Below are 14,115 nucleotides of genomic sequence, written 5' to 3'. Positions count from 1 at the left end.
TGCAGAAGTGTCAAGTGGTCCCCCGACACACGGTGGTTCTGCGGTGGCATGGCTGGAGGAGTGGTCTCGAAGGGGAGGGAGTAGCCCCTTCGGACGAGTTGCAGCACCGACGTGTCCGATGTGACTGTGCGCCAGCGGGCATATTGATGGCGAACCCTGCCACCCACTGGCGTCACATGGGCCTGAAAGCACGGACTAGGAGGATTTGGAGGCAGATGCTGCGGGGGGGTGGCCTGACCCCGCCGTTGACCCCGACCGCCTCTACGGCGGTTTCCACGTCCGCCACCGCGTTCGAAGGATTGTTGCGGCGCGTGGCTGGCAGCACGTGTGGGGACGCCCCTTCCTTGGCCACGAAAGGAACGAAACGAACCCGTTTGCTGGCGCTGGGTCGAGAGACCCAAGGACTTGGCCGTTACCCTGGAGTCCTTGAAGCGTTCCAGCGCGTGGTCCGCCTTGTCACTAAAGAGGCGACAGCCATCAAACGGCATGTCCATCAAGGCATTTTGGACATCTGCCGAAAAGTTTGCGGATCTCAGCCAGGCGTGGCGACGAATCGCCACCGTCGTTGACATAGCTCTGCCCAGCGAGTCGGTCGTATCAAGACCACACCGTATGGAATATTTAGCTGCATCTCGGCCCTCAGCCACAGCCTTGCCGAGCTTTGCCCGCACCTCCATGGGGCATTCTGGCAGCAGTTCCGCGACCGTGTCCCACACAGAGTGGGTGTAACGGCCCAAGAGGCATGCGGTGTTGCAAGACCGCAGTCCCAGACTCAGGGACGAGAAGACCTTCTTACCATACTGGTCATACCTCTTAGATTCCCGGTCGGGCGGGGCCGACGGGAATGCGGTCTGGGAAGTCGAGGCCTGGATCACCAGACTCTCAGGGGTGGGATGGGTGGACAGGAACTTGGGGTCGTCCGGACACGGACGGTGGCGTCTGGCCACGTTCCGATCAACAGGCGAACCTGAAGAGGGCCTGGACCACGTGCCCAACAGAACGTCTGACAAGGCTTCGTTAAACGGCAGCAGTGGCTCCTGTGGGCATGACTGCGGTTTGAAGACCTCAGTGAGGATGTTAGGCCTCACGGCCGCGACGGGGAGCTCAAGGTGTAAGGCCTTGGCAGCCCTCATCAGCACCACTGAATACGCAGCTCCCTCCTCCGATGCCACGGAAGGAGGAGAGACAAAGCCAGGGTTAGGAGAGTCGTCCAGACCACTGGCATCCCCCAAATCACCTGTCCAGTCCACGTCATACTGACACTCACGTGACAGAGGGTCCTCAGACCCCTCCCAACCTTCCCCGTACTCTTCATCATCTCCATATTCGGAGTCAACGATGTAGACCGGCTCCTCGGGGTTCACAGGCCCCATCGGCGTCGAGCCCGGCGTCGAGCGACGTCGGTTCGACTCCGCGTCCGGAGTCGGGGAGGGTATGGGGACGACGACGCCCGGAGCCGGCGCCGGCACAGGAGTACCGGCGCCGCGCGGGGGCGACGTCGGGGGCAACCCCGATGGAATCGGCGCCGGAGCGGCCGGCAGACCACCCGGCGTCGACCCCGAAGGCCCTTGCCACGCCGGGGTCGGAGCCGTCGGCGGCACCGGGGCCGGAGCACCCGATGGCGTCGAGTCAGGGACACCCGAGCCGCCAGGGCCCCCAGACTGGTTCACTGGGCCCGAAGGCGCCAGAAGGCCCGTCGGAGAAGTGAGCGCCCTCATGGCCATGAGGAACGCCTCAATCTCCTCAGGCGTCGCACCTTGCCCAGGGACCGGAGGGTATGGAGCAGGCCGTGCCGGCGACTCTCGCGGAGCCGGGGGGTTGGGGTCACCCGAACCCCCGGCCGCGTCGTGCGAGCGTCGGGGTGAGTCGGGGGTACGATGACGACGCCCCGACTTCTTGTGTTTCTTACCTGAAGAGCCCGACGAATGGTGGCGACTTCCGGAGCGTCCGGCGCGGCTCCGCGACCGCTCCCTCGAACGCTCCCTGGACCTCCGGCCGGACCGGGACCGCTCTCGACGCGGGGCGACACCCGGAGCTCGAGTAGCTTGCGGGACCGCTCCAGTCTAGCCTTATTAGTCAGAGCCCGGCAATCGACGCAGGCGTCCACGTCGTGGTCGGGGCCCAGGCACCGGAGGCAGAGTCGGTGATGGTCCGTGACCGACATCGTGCGGTCACAACCGTCACAATTCTTGAAACCGGGCATCCTACCAGGCACCAAAAAGAGATTTACAGAAAGTTAACAAACTAGGTCAAAAGACCGGAGTACTGCTCTTCGGATCTGCGCTAACTGGCGCGGAAAAAAGAAGAACTGACGTCAGCGCGCGGAGGCGGCGTCTATATACTCCAGCGACGTCATCACGGCGCACGACGCCAACGACGGACGCGGAGCCGCAGGGGACGCCTGCAGACGACGCCTACCGACGCGCAGGGGTACTGCTACGCAAAAGTTTCCGGATCCAGACTGACGCCTGGGGATATTCTAAGGTAAGGAATCTAATACTAACGTGTTTCTTTCAGATACAAAGCCTGCTTAGGGTGGAGGTACTGCACACCAAGGAGTAACAGTATTCAAGACGGTGAGCCTCAAAGACTTCCTGACCATTGAAATGCTAGCCAGGGCCCCCCAACTAGTGGAGATGCCCTCCATCCTTGACCAAGCCCAGCTTTTGGCAACAAGGTCAGTGGGAAAATAAGTATTCAGGAGAGGTGTCTACCCTCTCAGCCAGGACCCCCCCCTAAGGTGTCAACACCTGAAGTGACCCCTCTCCATAAACATTCCTTCATGTTTGATGGAAGGATTTTGGCCAAAAATGTTACAGGATGCCCCCTCCCCAAAGGGAGGGGACATACAAAGGGTGTAGTCACCCTAAAGGTAAGTAGCCCAAAGGATACTACCTGGGAGTGCCTCTAATGCCCCTAAATTCAGTATTTAGGGGCACCCCTGAAACTTGATCCTCATATTCCTGAAACCTACGAAGGACGAAGAAAACACTGAGCAGCAAAGCCTGAAGACGTCTACTGACTTGACCCCAGCCCTACTGGCCTGTCTCCAGCTTTAAAGAAGACAACGCTTATCCTGTTGCCAGCAACTTCCACAAACCTAAGGAAGACTGCCTTCAACAAAGATCAGATCTCCTGAGGACAGCGGCCCTGTTCAGAAGAATTCAACTACAAGGACTCCAGATCCAGCTGGAACCGCAACTCCTGCCCACTCTGCACCAGACACACACAGCATGAGTTTGAGTGGCTCACCTGGCCAGTGAAGTCTACCCAGTGATCCTGACCTCAACAACATCGGTGGCTGACCTCTCCTTGGCCCCACGAAGACTCCTGCAGCCTTATCATGAAGGGTCTACCTGACCGTGACCAACAAAGAAAATCAGACACCTAAAGGCATCCCTGCATCCTCAGCCACCTGACTTTGGGAAGCCAGCTGACGGTACTTAGAAGTCCACCAGAACCTCTACTTACCTGCCCAGCTGCTGGTCACCTTCGTCCAGCCTCCTGGTCCGAGCCTGCAGCCTCTTTGTCTGATCGAGATTTCCATTTGCCTTGCATTGGGTGCCCGCTGCTGATTTGTACCCTGCACCCGGTTAACCGTGCCACCGGTGGTGTATGGTTGGTGCTGCCTTGTGGCCCCCCATTGTGCTTGCACTCACCCTCAATACTTGGCCCCTGCAAACGATTTAGTTACCTGCAAGCAGCGTGGCTTCAATCACCCCTAGCTCCACTGAAACGCTTCTGGCCCATCTCCGAATTTGACCTCTGCATCAGGCCACCCGTGTGCTGCTGGTGGTGTGGACTTTGTACTTACCTGAACCTTGCCCTCTGATTACCGTAAACCACAAAGACTGGAAGTGTAAGTTGGGTACTCATCCGTGAAACCGCATTGTCGTTTTCCTCCTTAGGTTAACATTGAACAGTCTGAAAATTGCACTGTCGAATTTTGAAAGAATAAAGTATTTTTCCTGAAAAACTTACTTACCTTTTTGCGAAGATGTTGGTCTTAAAATAAAACTCAAACATAGGTTATTTTTATAAAATTAGAGTAGATCTCCTTTTTGAGTCGTGACTCATTCATCGGTTATTGTGTGCACAACAAACGTCTTACACTCCTCTGTCTTAGGCCTGAGGCTGCTTGTCCACACTACCACAAATAGAGCACTTTGAGATTGCAGTGAGCCATGTACACTTCTGGGGGAATCTTTAGACTCTGTGCACGGTGTAACCACCTAGTGGTACACCATATACAGAGCCAGCTTCCTACATAGCTGAAGAACCATACTGAGGAAAGTGCCAACATCAGAGTGATAAGGCAGGACGAAGTTATCAGCCTCCAAATCATTTTCCCCCAAGCACCTGTAATCTCTACTGGAAATGTCTAAAGATCAGTGAGGCAAGAAGATCCCCTGTAGACAAGCAATATTTGCACCTCAAAGGGGATCCACCAGAGGACTGACCTCAAAGAAGGCATGAAGTTCTGCTCTTGCACTTGCATAATATTTGTTGGACTTCAAGGACTAAATCGCACCAATAGGCAGCTTGGAGTACGGTGCAGGTACTGGCACAGTGATTGTCTCAAGAAGATGAAACACGGTTTTGGGCCAATGTGGAAGGGAATAGGGCCCCCATGTTTTCAACCAGGATCACTTGAGAGATCCGTCCTTTTCAGAAGCCTTACCTAAAGAAGGTAAAAGGGACTGCCACAAGGTTCCAGATAGAGAGATCATGGATGTAAAGAAGCTGAGGCTTAGGGGCCATGTTTGGACCCCTGACACCACATGCAGATGAAATGCAGCTCTGATTGAAGTCATCGTCTTGTGACACTATCAATAGTGCTTTAACCTCAGGATCATTCAAGGTGATATTTGAACTCATTTTGGTTGAAAGTAATGAGAAATGTATTTGATAGCGAAAAAGAGTTCTGGACCTGCATCTGTAAAGCACAAACGTCTGAGAGCTATTGCTATGGTTGCATGTGGCTGGGGTAGGGCTACTTTGTGGTTGAGGAAGGACTTCTTGCTGACATTATCAAAAGCACGAGGCTGGGTGTCTGAGTGCCTAGTCTGCTACAATGTACAGTAAGTGAAAATGCTAGTGTGTTGGCAGGATAAAGAGTAGTTTCAAACCTTTGAGCCTTGTACCACTTGATTCAGGATAATATCCTCTAATACTTAAATACATTTTAAAACAATAAAGGACACTGATCAATTATTTTTGTTACCCACCTATAAAGTTATTGAACATCAACAGAAATCTTGTTTGCAGGTGACGTGTAAGATGTTAATCACTTTCTCCCATTCCCATCATGCTTCAGTACAATTTCACACATTACAAACAAAATAACAATCTTAATTAGTTTATTGTGCACTTTATTTATTTTTTACATACCAAGTACTTTTCGGTGGCTTCTTGTCCAACTGCATTACAGACATCTCCAAAGTTAGCAGCACAAACCTGAAGAGTAGCATAAAGGTAGCACAATTACTCCAAAAACATGACTTTGTCTTTACTGTTTAATATATATATATATATATATTACCTACTGGCGGTCGCCAGTAGGTAGTTCTAGTTAGGATTTTTTTCAATGCAAAATCTCAAAATTCTATTGTGAATAACTTTGGCACCAGTTGACGAGTCTGCCTGAAAATTTCCTCAAATTTGCCTCGCGGAGCTCTAGTCCTTCCCTGAAAGTTTCGGGGGGATTCGTCAAGCGGGGGCCGAGATAAAAGGGGGGTCCCAAAACGTGTTTTCCCCATGTTAATTTCCATAGGGCGGTCAACCTCACTTTTAGCGCGAACGGCTGAATGGATTTCCTCCAAACTTGGCAAAATTGTAGGGACTGGTAGCCCGATGTGCCTTTGCTATGTCTCAAGATATGTGCTCCAGTGGTTTTTACGAAAATTTACTTTGAAAAAATATATATTGGGCTACATTGGGCTATATATATGTTAGAGCCCAAATGTAGCCCAATGTAGCCCAAAGATGGCCACCAGAGACAAAAAAAACAAATGTAGCCCAAATATCAGCCAGATGTAGCCCAACTACAGCCCAATGACAGAATGTCCCAGAGTGTTCTAAAGAACAACTAGAGCGCTAACAGTCTTACTTATGACAAAAGTATGGCACACCTGAAGTCATCTTGATTGGAATAAAGTGTTAACACTTAAAACATTTAATTTGCAAAGGAACAAAATGAGGGGGTTCATTTTGCCATAGAAATTATGATTAGTGCTGAAGAAAGAAAAATTAGGGCACATTTTGAGTGACTTCTCAAATCCTCTTATATTTCATTTAAAAAATTCTGATATGCAGTCTCCAAGATGGCCACCAGAGACAAAAGAGCCCAAATGTAGCCCAAATATCAGCCAGATGTAGCCCAACTATAGCCCAATGACAGAATGTCCCAGAGTGTTCTAAAGAACAACTAGAACGCTAACAGTCTTACTTATGACAAAAGTATGGCACACCTGAAGTCATCTTGATTGGAATAAAGTGGTAACACTTAATACATTTAATTTGAAAAGGAACAAAATGAGGGGTTTCATTTTGCCATAGAAATTATATATATATATATATATATATATATATATATATATATATATATATATATATATACATATATATATATACATACATATATATATATACATACATATATATATATTCACTGAAAAAACCATAGGTTTCACACCAGTTATAGTTAGGAATTAGCATTTAAAAAACCTATTAAATTCACTGAAAAAACCATAGGTTTCACACCAGTTATAGTTAGGTGGAAATTTTGCTCGCATAAAACCATTGAAATTCCCACGTTATAGTTAGTTGGACTCACTATAACTTGCACGTGCAATGCATTGCTGATGACGTCACATATTACATCACTCATGACATGGTCAGTGACATCACTCATGACACCACTGATGGCATCTCAAATGACATCACTGATCACATCTCAAATGACATCACTGATGACATCATCCAGTGAATGTGTATCTTTCTGAAAAATAAATATTTTTTATATATGTATATTTAAAGGTTGATGGAAGAATAAATGGGTAAATAAATGTCTAAATGGATTTTATTTGTGTAAAATTGATTGGTTAACTGACTTATTAAATGTATCTTAGTGAATACATATATTAGCGAGTAATGTTTAAATATTTAAATATCTGTATCTGTGTCTCACTTTGTGTATAAGTGGCTGCATGGGTTGGTGAGTAGCTACATGAGTGTGTATATGGGTTATTAGTTGTTTTTTTGAGTATCAGTATCAGGGTCTGTATAGTTCGGTGGGGGAGATTACTTAGAGCACAGATGCATGAATGAGTGACTCACTATTTGTATGTATTTTGAAGACAGCATGTGTGCAAGACTGTATGGGTGGATGATTGTGTGTATGGGTGGGTTAGTGAGTATGTGTTTGTATAATTGATTGTTTAAGAGAGTAAATATGTTTCCGTTTCTGTAGAAGTATGTGTAGTGGTGTGTATATAGCAGTATAATCAAGTAAATGGTTTTTTGATAGTTTATTTGCATGTGTGAATTTGTGTGTGAGTAACTATATGGATGAGTATTAGTGTGTAACCGGATGTATAGGTGTATGAGTACATATGATGAGTAAGTATATGCATGAGTGACTATATAGAACTGTTGCTGAATGAGTGGATGTGTATATAGATGTTGGAATTACCTAATACGTTGTTGTAATTGGTATTGGTTTCTCCTTTTTTAAGAAAATGTTAGTTTCTATTTTTGAATGTGTGTGTCAAAGGTTATTTTATGCTGATAGGAGGTCTGCCACTTTGTCACAAGGATGTTGTCATCAGTGATGTCACTGACCATGTCATGAGTGATGTAATATGTGACGTCATCAGCAGTGCATTGCACGCGCAAGTTATAGTGAGTCCAACTAACTATAACGTGGGAATTTCAATGGTTTTATGCGAGTAACATTTCAACCTAACTATAACTGGTGTGAAACCTATGGTTTTTTCAGTGAATATATATATATATATATATACACACACACATATCACTATATTATATTACACAGTGGTGGTCGACGCAGTAGTACTGGATCCGCTGCACTTTCCAGTGAAAATAAATTTTTTGATTAGCCTATAAATGATGACACTGTGGACGGATTAGCACCACATCTGGTTATCTCTTTGAGCAGTCATATAAGGTCAGTCATGGCAATTGTTGTGGAGGGAAAAAAAGGTTAAGTGGATTAATGGATTAAAAACAGATGTGCTATATCATTTTAGCTTACAGAGGAAATTTGTGTTGAGCCTGAGCCTCAACGGGAGCAATGGAAGCTGGTGTGCTACAGCACCCTCAAAATAAACTTGCTGAAAATCAGAAGGAAAATAAGCGATAAAAAGGCTTTGAAATGTTCCGTTTATCTAGCTGCATTTGATGGGATTTCAAAGACAGAGGCTAAGTGGCAGGCAATGTCTCGCAAATTACTACCTACTTAATGGAACAAGAGGGAGGACGCAAATTAGGAGTCCCATAGATTACCACAAAGAAAATAATTAGAAATTGAAATGAGGATGCCTGTCAATAGGAACAACACGGGCAGCATAGGGGAGATTGCCTTCTATGTATCCTACCCGTGACAAACGGAGGTAAGTCAATAAGGAAGTTAAGGTAATCGATTAAAATAAGTGAGAGATATATAACTTTCTATAAGAAAACAAAGCTATATATATATCAATTCAAGAATCCATACTTTATTCCTTGCATCCAAGGCAGTATGAAAGAGCATGAACTCGAGTTGCATCAAAAAGGATTTTATTCCGTGACCGGAAACAAAAAAGTAACTCAACGAGTTTCGGGAGACTTCCCTTGCTCACGAGTCAAGTTGTGTGCATATCATTGGTTTAAATAAACAAACATGTGACACCATATATATATATCTTATTCCTGTGTAGAATATTGTCCCAACGATAAGAGGACAGGAAACGGACAGAAAGTGACACTCCGGCTTAGACCATTGGTACAATTACTCAATAATTACACTTTGGAATATGACAAGATCAGTTTTACATATCTAAAGTAAGTCTGACGTGGCAACCCACCATTCATTGTGTGGAGTTACTATTACAGTGAGTTTTAAGTTAGAACAGTTATCCCTTTTTTTGCAGATAAAACAAGTGAGATCCGCACTACATGTGTCAGTGAAGGGGAAAAGATATGTGTACATTTTTTTACAGTATGTTAAGAAAACATCACATATATGTGAAACATTGATAATAGGAAGTTACTAATTAGCTCCTAGATCCCAAATAACAACAATAGATATATAAAAAAGAAAATAAGAACAATGGCTCATGAGGGAGCTATAAAGTAGTAATTCAGAGCCTTTTTGTTAAATAACGAGGAATGACTTTGAGGAATGTTCAACTGCTAGAGGTGATTCATGAATATGTGATACGTGAATATGCGAGTGGGGAAAAATGCAATTCCTGTAAGAGGGTAAATTTGAATAGTTGTAAATGCACGGAAGACGAGTAGGAATTATAACAGTTACACACTGAGCCAGATTTAAGTAAACTTGCCTTTTATCACTGTGTGTTTGAATATTGTTCTCTATCTTTTTAGATAAAATGATATCTTATAATACTTTTTCCTGAAGAAGGTGGGGTGAACCAATTCAATATCACAGACATGCTGAGTTGACAACATGTGATGAGATTTGTTTTCCTTTTTATATTATGGTATTCGTCTGCTCTTTGATTGTGTAGATCAGAGAAATTTGTTCTTATAAAATATTACATTACTGTATTAGGGAGATATTTTATACTGATGGAATGTTGCATAAAATATGAACAATGTTTTTTAAAAAAACTTTTAGAATTGATACACTATTGTATTATATGAAGGCAATACTGGATACAGTATATTTTTAATTCCGAGAATAGTTATAGACTGATGAATGACTGATTTTATTGAATAAATTAGACATTTTTACATTAAGCAGTGGTAAGTATATTGAAATGAATGTTGGATTTCCCTTTGATGATGTATATGAATATACAGTGGAGCCAGTAACGGTGTGAAACATAGAAAGTATCCTTCCTAGTTTTTATTCAGGGCAGCACCTCCGCTGATAAAATGCTAGTACCCAACAATCTGATCTCTTAATCCCCTGACAGGTGTTGTGCATTTGCTGAGGAGAGAGAAACGTGGGAGAGTCCGTGTTTGGGAGCAGATGCTTCTTTAGCAGAGTTACATCTACCACTGTCCTTACAGTTGTTGCCCCTGTATTCTCTGCCTTCCTGGGAATCAGGAAGCTATTGGACTGTTTTCATATTTTAGCACTAGTAGGATTGCGCCTGGCCGCAGGCTGTAGCATTTCTCCCGCTAGTGGATTGCAGTCATTGAAGAGTGCCACTTGGTGTGGCAGACTCTAAGGCATTCATGGATTCGCAATCTTAATGGCCACCTACATTTTCCCAAACATCTCTTCTATTTGGGGGACCAACAAGATGTTCCCCATCAAAATAGATGTTAAGGAGGTGTTGCTGGACCTCAGGTACAAAACAGAAGACACAAAGCCATTTGGGGTGATGGAACAAGATGCTCGTATTTACACTAGGATAAGTATATCTACGGTGCCCAGTGTGCAATGGAACCGCGCTGGAAATTATCTTTCGTTCCGTTACTAGCTCCTCATCTCTTTTTCGGTAGCTTTAAAAGAGGGTTCTGCAATAGAGACTCCATCTCCTACCATTGCTATCTATCATGTCTCAACTGCAGACTCGCCAATGGGTGGGTACACCAACCACGCTTTGCCTACAACACTGAGAAGCTTATTCTTCTTATCTTGGGAGGGATCTCAAGTTGCCTAGGCAAATGCCCACTTCCTTGCTGTATAAACAATTAGAGCACCAGGGAGGACCTGGCTTCTATCTGAAGGCGGGTTATTTGGAGAAGCTTTGAACTTTTTTGGATCCGTGGGCGTGAGCACCTTGGCCTTGATGATCTAGATAGTTTGGCTAAGTGAGGCTCTAAGCCAGAGTTATCTGCAGACTAGAAGTGCTGCTGTTTTTTCAAGCATGCCCATCGCCTTTCCCTTCGGTAGCCTAGTCTTTTTAAACTGAGGCAGAACTCCCAGGACGACTTCTTCTAGTCAAAGAAGAGGGGTAGGTTGCACGCACCTTGCTAGTTCGCCCATGGATATTCAGCATTGTACCATGAACAAAAATGAAAAGGTGTGCATTCCATCATCCCCTAGAGACTGCATTCTCCGAGTTGAGCTTCGCAGATATCTAAGAGGACTGGACTGAGTCGTAGAACAGGGCTGTGTCAGCTACCTGGGCATCAACGCAAAGCAGTCAGTCGAAGAGAAGTGGTGTAGCAGTGGGAGAAACGCACGCAATGATTTTTCTCCAGTTGGTCTCAAGGCGTAGAATACTTAGGCCTAAAAAATCCACATTGAACAAGTTGATCTCTGAGTTGTTACAGAACATGTCCAAACTAGATGACAGAAAAAAAATAGAATGTGGAGCTGATGCCAACGTGCAATGTGAACTAAGGGAGAAGTCACATAAACAAGTCATGACTTGGAGCTTGTTTGGGCAGTTGTAATGTATGTTTATTACTACATCGTCCCTAAACAACATTTGTGGCACACGTGTTTTCACTGGCATTATACACACATCTCTTGTGACACACATAATATACATATTAAAAATATAAACTACATATATTTGTGTTAGAATGTGCTCTAATCAACGCAGCATACCTCATCACCACTCTTGGTCTCTCCTGTTAAATCCTGCATTGGTGAGTTCTTCTCTTTCACAGAAACATAAAAGTCACCAGCAGACTATCATTTAAAAGGTATTGTCAATGGTAGAAAGATGCCTTTTCTAGATAATGGAAATTAAATCTGCTGAAAAACAGATTTAATGACAATCCTAGTGAAAATGAAATATGTGATGATCATCAGCTCTATCAGATGAAGGGTAAAAGACCTTTAGATTTTACTTAATTCCCGAACTCCACAGATCTCACTTAACTACAAGTGCAGTGAGAATGGCATGCTACCATTCCAACTCAACTGAAGTGTCTTACTAAGTTCCCTTTACCTCTCAATCGCATCAAGTTCAGCACCCATAAAACACAGGCTTAACTACTGATATGTCTGTTAACTTACCACATACACATCAGGTTCATTGAAACCTCAGTGGATTCACTGATTAGTGAGCTATACATGCACTTTCAACCTACATCAATAATAGGTCAGACCTGAACATAAGCGGATATGTCAGAGTAAGCCGTTCCTTTCATTTTTACCTTAAAGTGCACAATATGTAAGGTAAGAAGGTGTATATCTATATATCGATATATATATATATAAAATATAAATATATGTCACTCCTTAGTTTGCTTCGACAATCTCCAAGCCACAACTGAGCAGACATAAATGTGTTTTTCTTTTTTCAGATTTTATTTGCCTTCCTTCATAACGTGTTTTAGCCGCATAGACGGCCTTGATCACATGACATGTACGCAGCATACCGTTCCATTTACATACAGGAATCTATGAACAGAGAAGCAAGACTTTGATCACATTACATTTTTTCTGCTTCTTAAATAAAGTGCGATTTTTAAATTCATTGTAATATTTTAAATCATTCATCCACTATTTACTCTTCTTAGATACAGTTCATATTTTTAGTAAATTAGCAATTCATTATTGTATGCAAAAATATAGTTAATTCACCTTAATACTCAATTGCAAGTGCCTGTTACCGATAATCTAATTTCCAAATTTTTTATTTTTAGGTCTCGCCTGGCATTAGCAGCACGCATGCGGTGCTCTCGCCATGCGAGAGCCTCTTGAAATCAATACGGTTTCCGAAAGGGACTTGAAGCCCCGCCCCTTCTTTCCATTGGCTGGCGTCATAGCTGCTGCTAAACGCAGCCCTTCTATTATGAAGGAGGCTTTTTAATCCCTTCTTGTTGCCGCTGTCCACTTTAAGCCCCGCCCACCAGGACTGGCTCTTTTATTGGCGGCGTGACACTCTGTCCTTCATTACTCCGTGTAGGCACTATGTTTATCAGTACAGAGATAATACAATATAAGCGTCAGGAATGCGCGAGAGCTTGTTCCAAGATGGCGTCTATGAGGGAGAGCGACACTGGGTTGTGGCTGCACAATAAATTGGGATCCGTGGACGAGCAATGGGCGCCGCCGAGTATCGCCTCCTTCCTTACAACCTCAGTCATCGACAACATCCGTCTCTGCTTCCAAGGACTGTTCTCAGCTGTCAAACTGAAGCTGCTCCTCGGCATGCTGCATCTCCCCCGTCGCACAGTGGACAAGGTTTTTTATTTTACTTGTTTTACACTGACAGCGCGCTTTATCTTTTAGTATGGTGGCACCTTTCTTTTGTTCTGCACCGCACTGCTTGCCCAACTATAATCAGCTTGTTATTGAAGTGGCATTTTTTTCGTTTTTATCATGACGCAGAGACTCAAACTGTACGGCGCAAGCTTTACGGACGTCTAATCTTTCAGCATGCCATGCTCAGGCCAGACTTCGGTGGCACAGCACGTTGCGAGCTCAGAGCAGTTCCCCCCCCCCTCGCCCGGCGCACCACACTGCTCCCAGCGAAGTGAAAAGAAACACTCAGACGTTGGCACTCTCCGGTCCCCTCCCTTCAAGCTCATGTCATTTATAAATAATAAGTGTAAACATGTTAAGGTTACCATGTTGTTCCTGCTTACATTTCACAAGGTGTATCTTTTCTTGTGGCGGCCAAACAGTATGTTCTGCACGACAACTCACCTGCCTCCATTTTATTAAAAGACTAACTATACTTTAACCCTCAGAGCGGCGCCAAATTCACGAGCGCAGCGCTTTATCTTCTGTCGCTCAGCTGTTACTACCGTTCACCTGTTACAAATGACAGTATTTATTTTAAATTTTCCTTTGCATGCCTCCAACCCCACTCCCACCTTCGCTTTTGTGTCTTCACGCATGCTTTCCCTTTTGCACTACACTTCTGGCACAGCATAGTGAGAGCTCGGAGCACTCTTCCAATCCCCTCACCCAGTGCACCACACAGCTTCGTTTTACGTCTGCATAATCTTTCA

At 44.7% G+C, this 14,115-nt stretch overlaps 1 protein-coding gene across 2 annotated transcripts in view; it reads right to left on the bottom strand.

Moving 5' to 3' along the window:
- LOC147668845 (serine/threonine-protein phosphatase 4 regulatory subunit 1-like) overlaps nucleotides 1-14,115 on the bottom strand; it is a 365,836-nt gene that overhangs the window by 137,633 nt on the left and 214,088 nt on the right. For both annotated transcript variants that reach the window (XM_086948406.1, XM_086948404.1), the window contains one exon: nucleotides 5,392-5,457. In XM_086948406.1, the coding sequence (XP_086804532.1) occupies nucleotides 5,392-5,457 (66 nt within the window). The remainder of the gene's footprint in view (nucleotides 1-5,391; nucleotides 5,458-14,115) is intronic.

This window comes from Lissotriton vulgaris, unplaced genomic scaffold, assembly GCF_964263255.1.
Source record: "Lissotriton vulgaris unplaced genomic scaffold, aLisVul1.2 SCAFFOLD_271, whole genome shotgun sequence".
NCBI classification, from domain to species: Eukaryota; Metazoa; Chordata; class Amphibia; order Caudata; family Salamandridae; genus Lissotriton; species Lissotriton vulgaris.
Note: the sequence above shows the minus strand (reverse complement) of the source record. Positions and strands in the feature narration are given on the sequence as shown.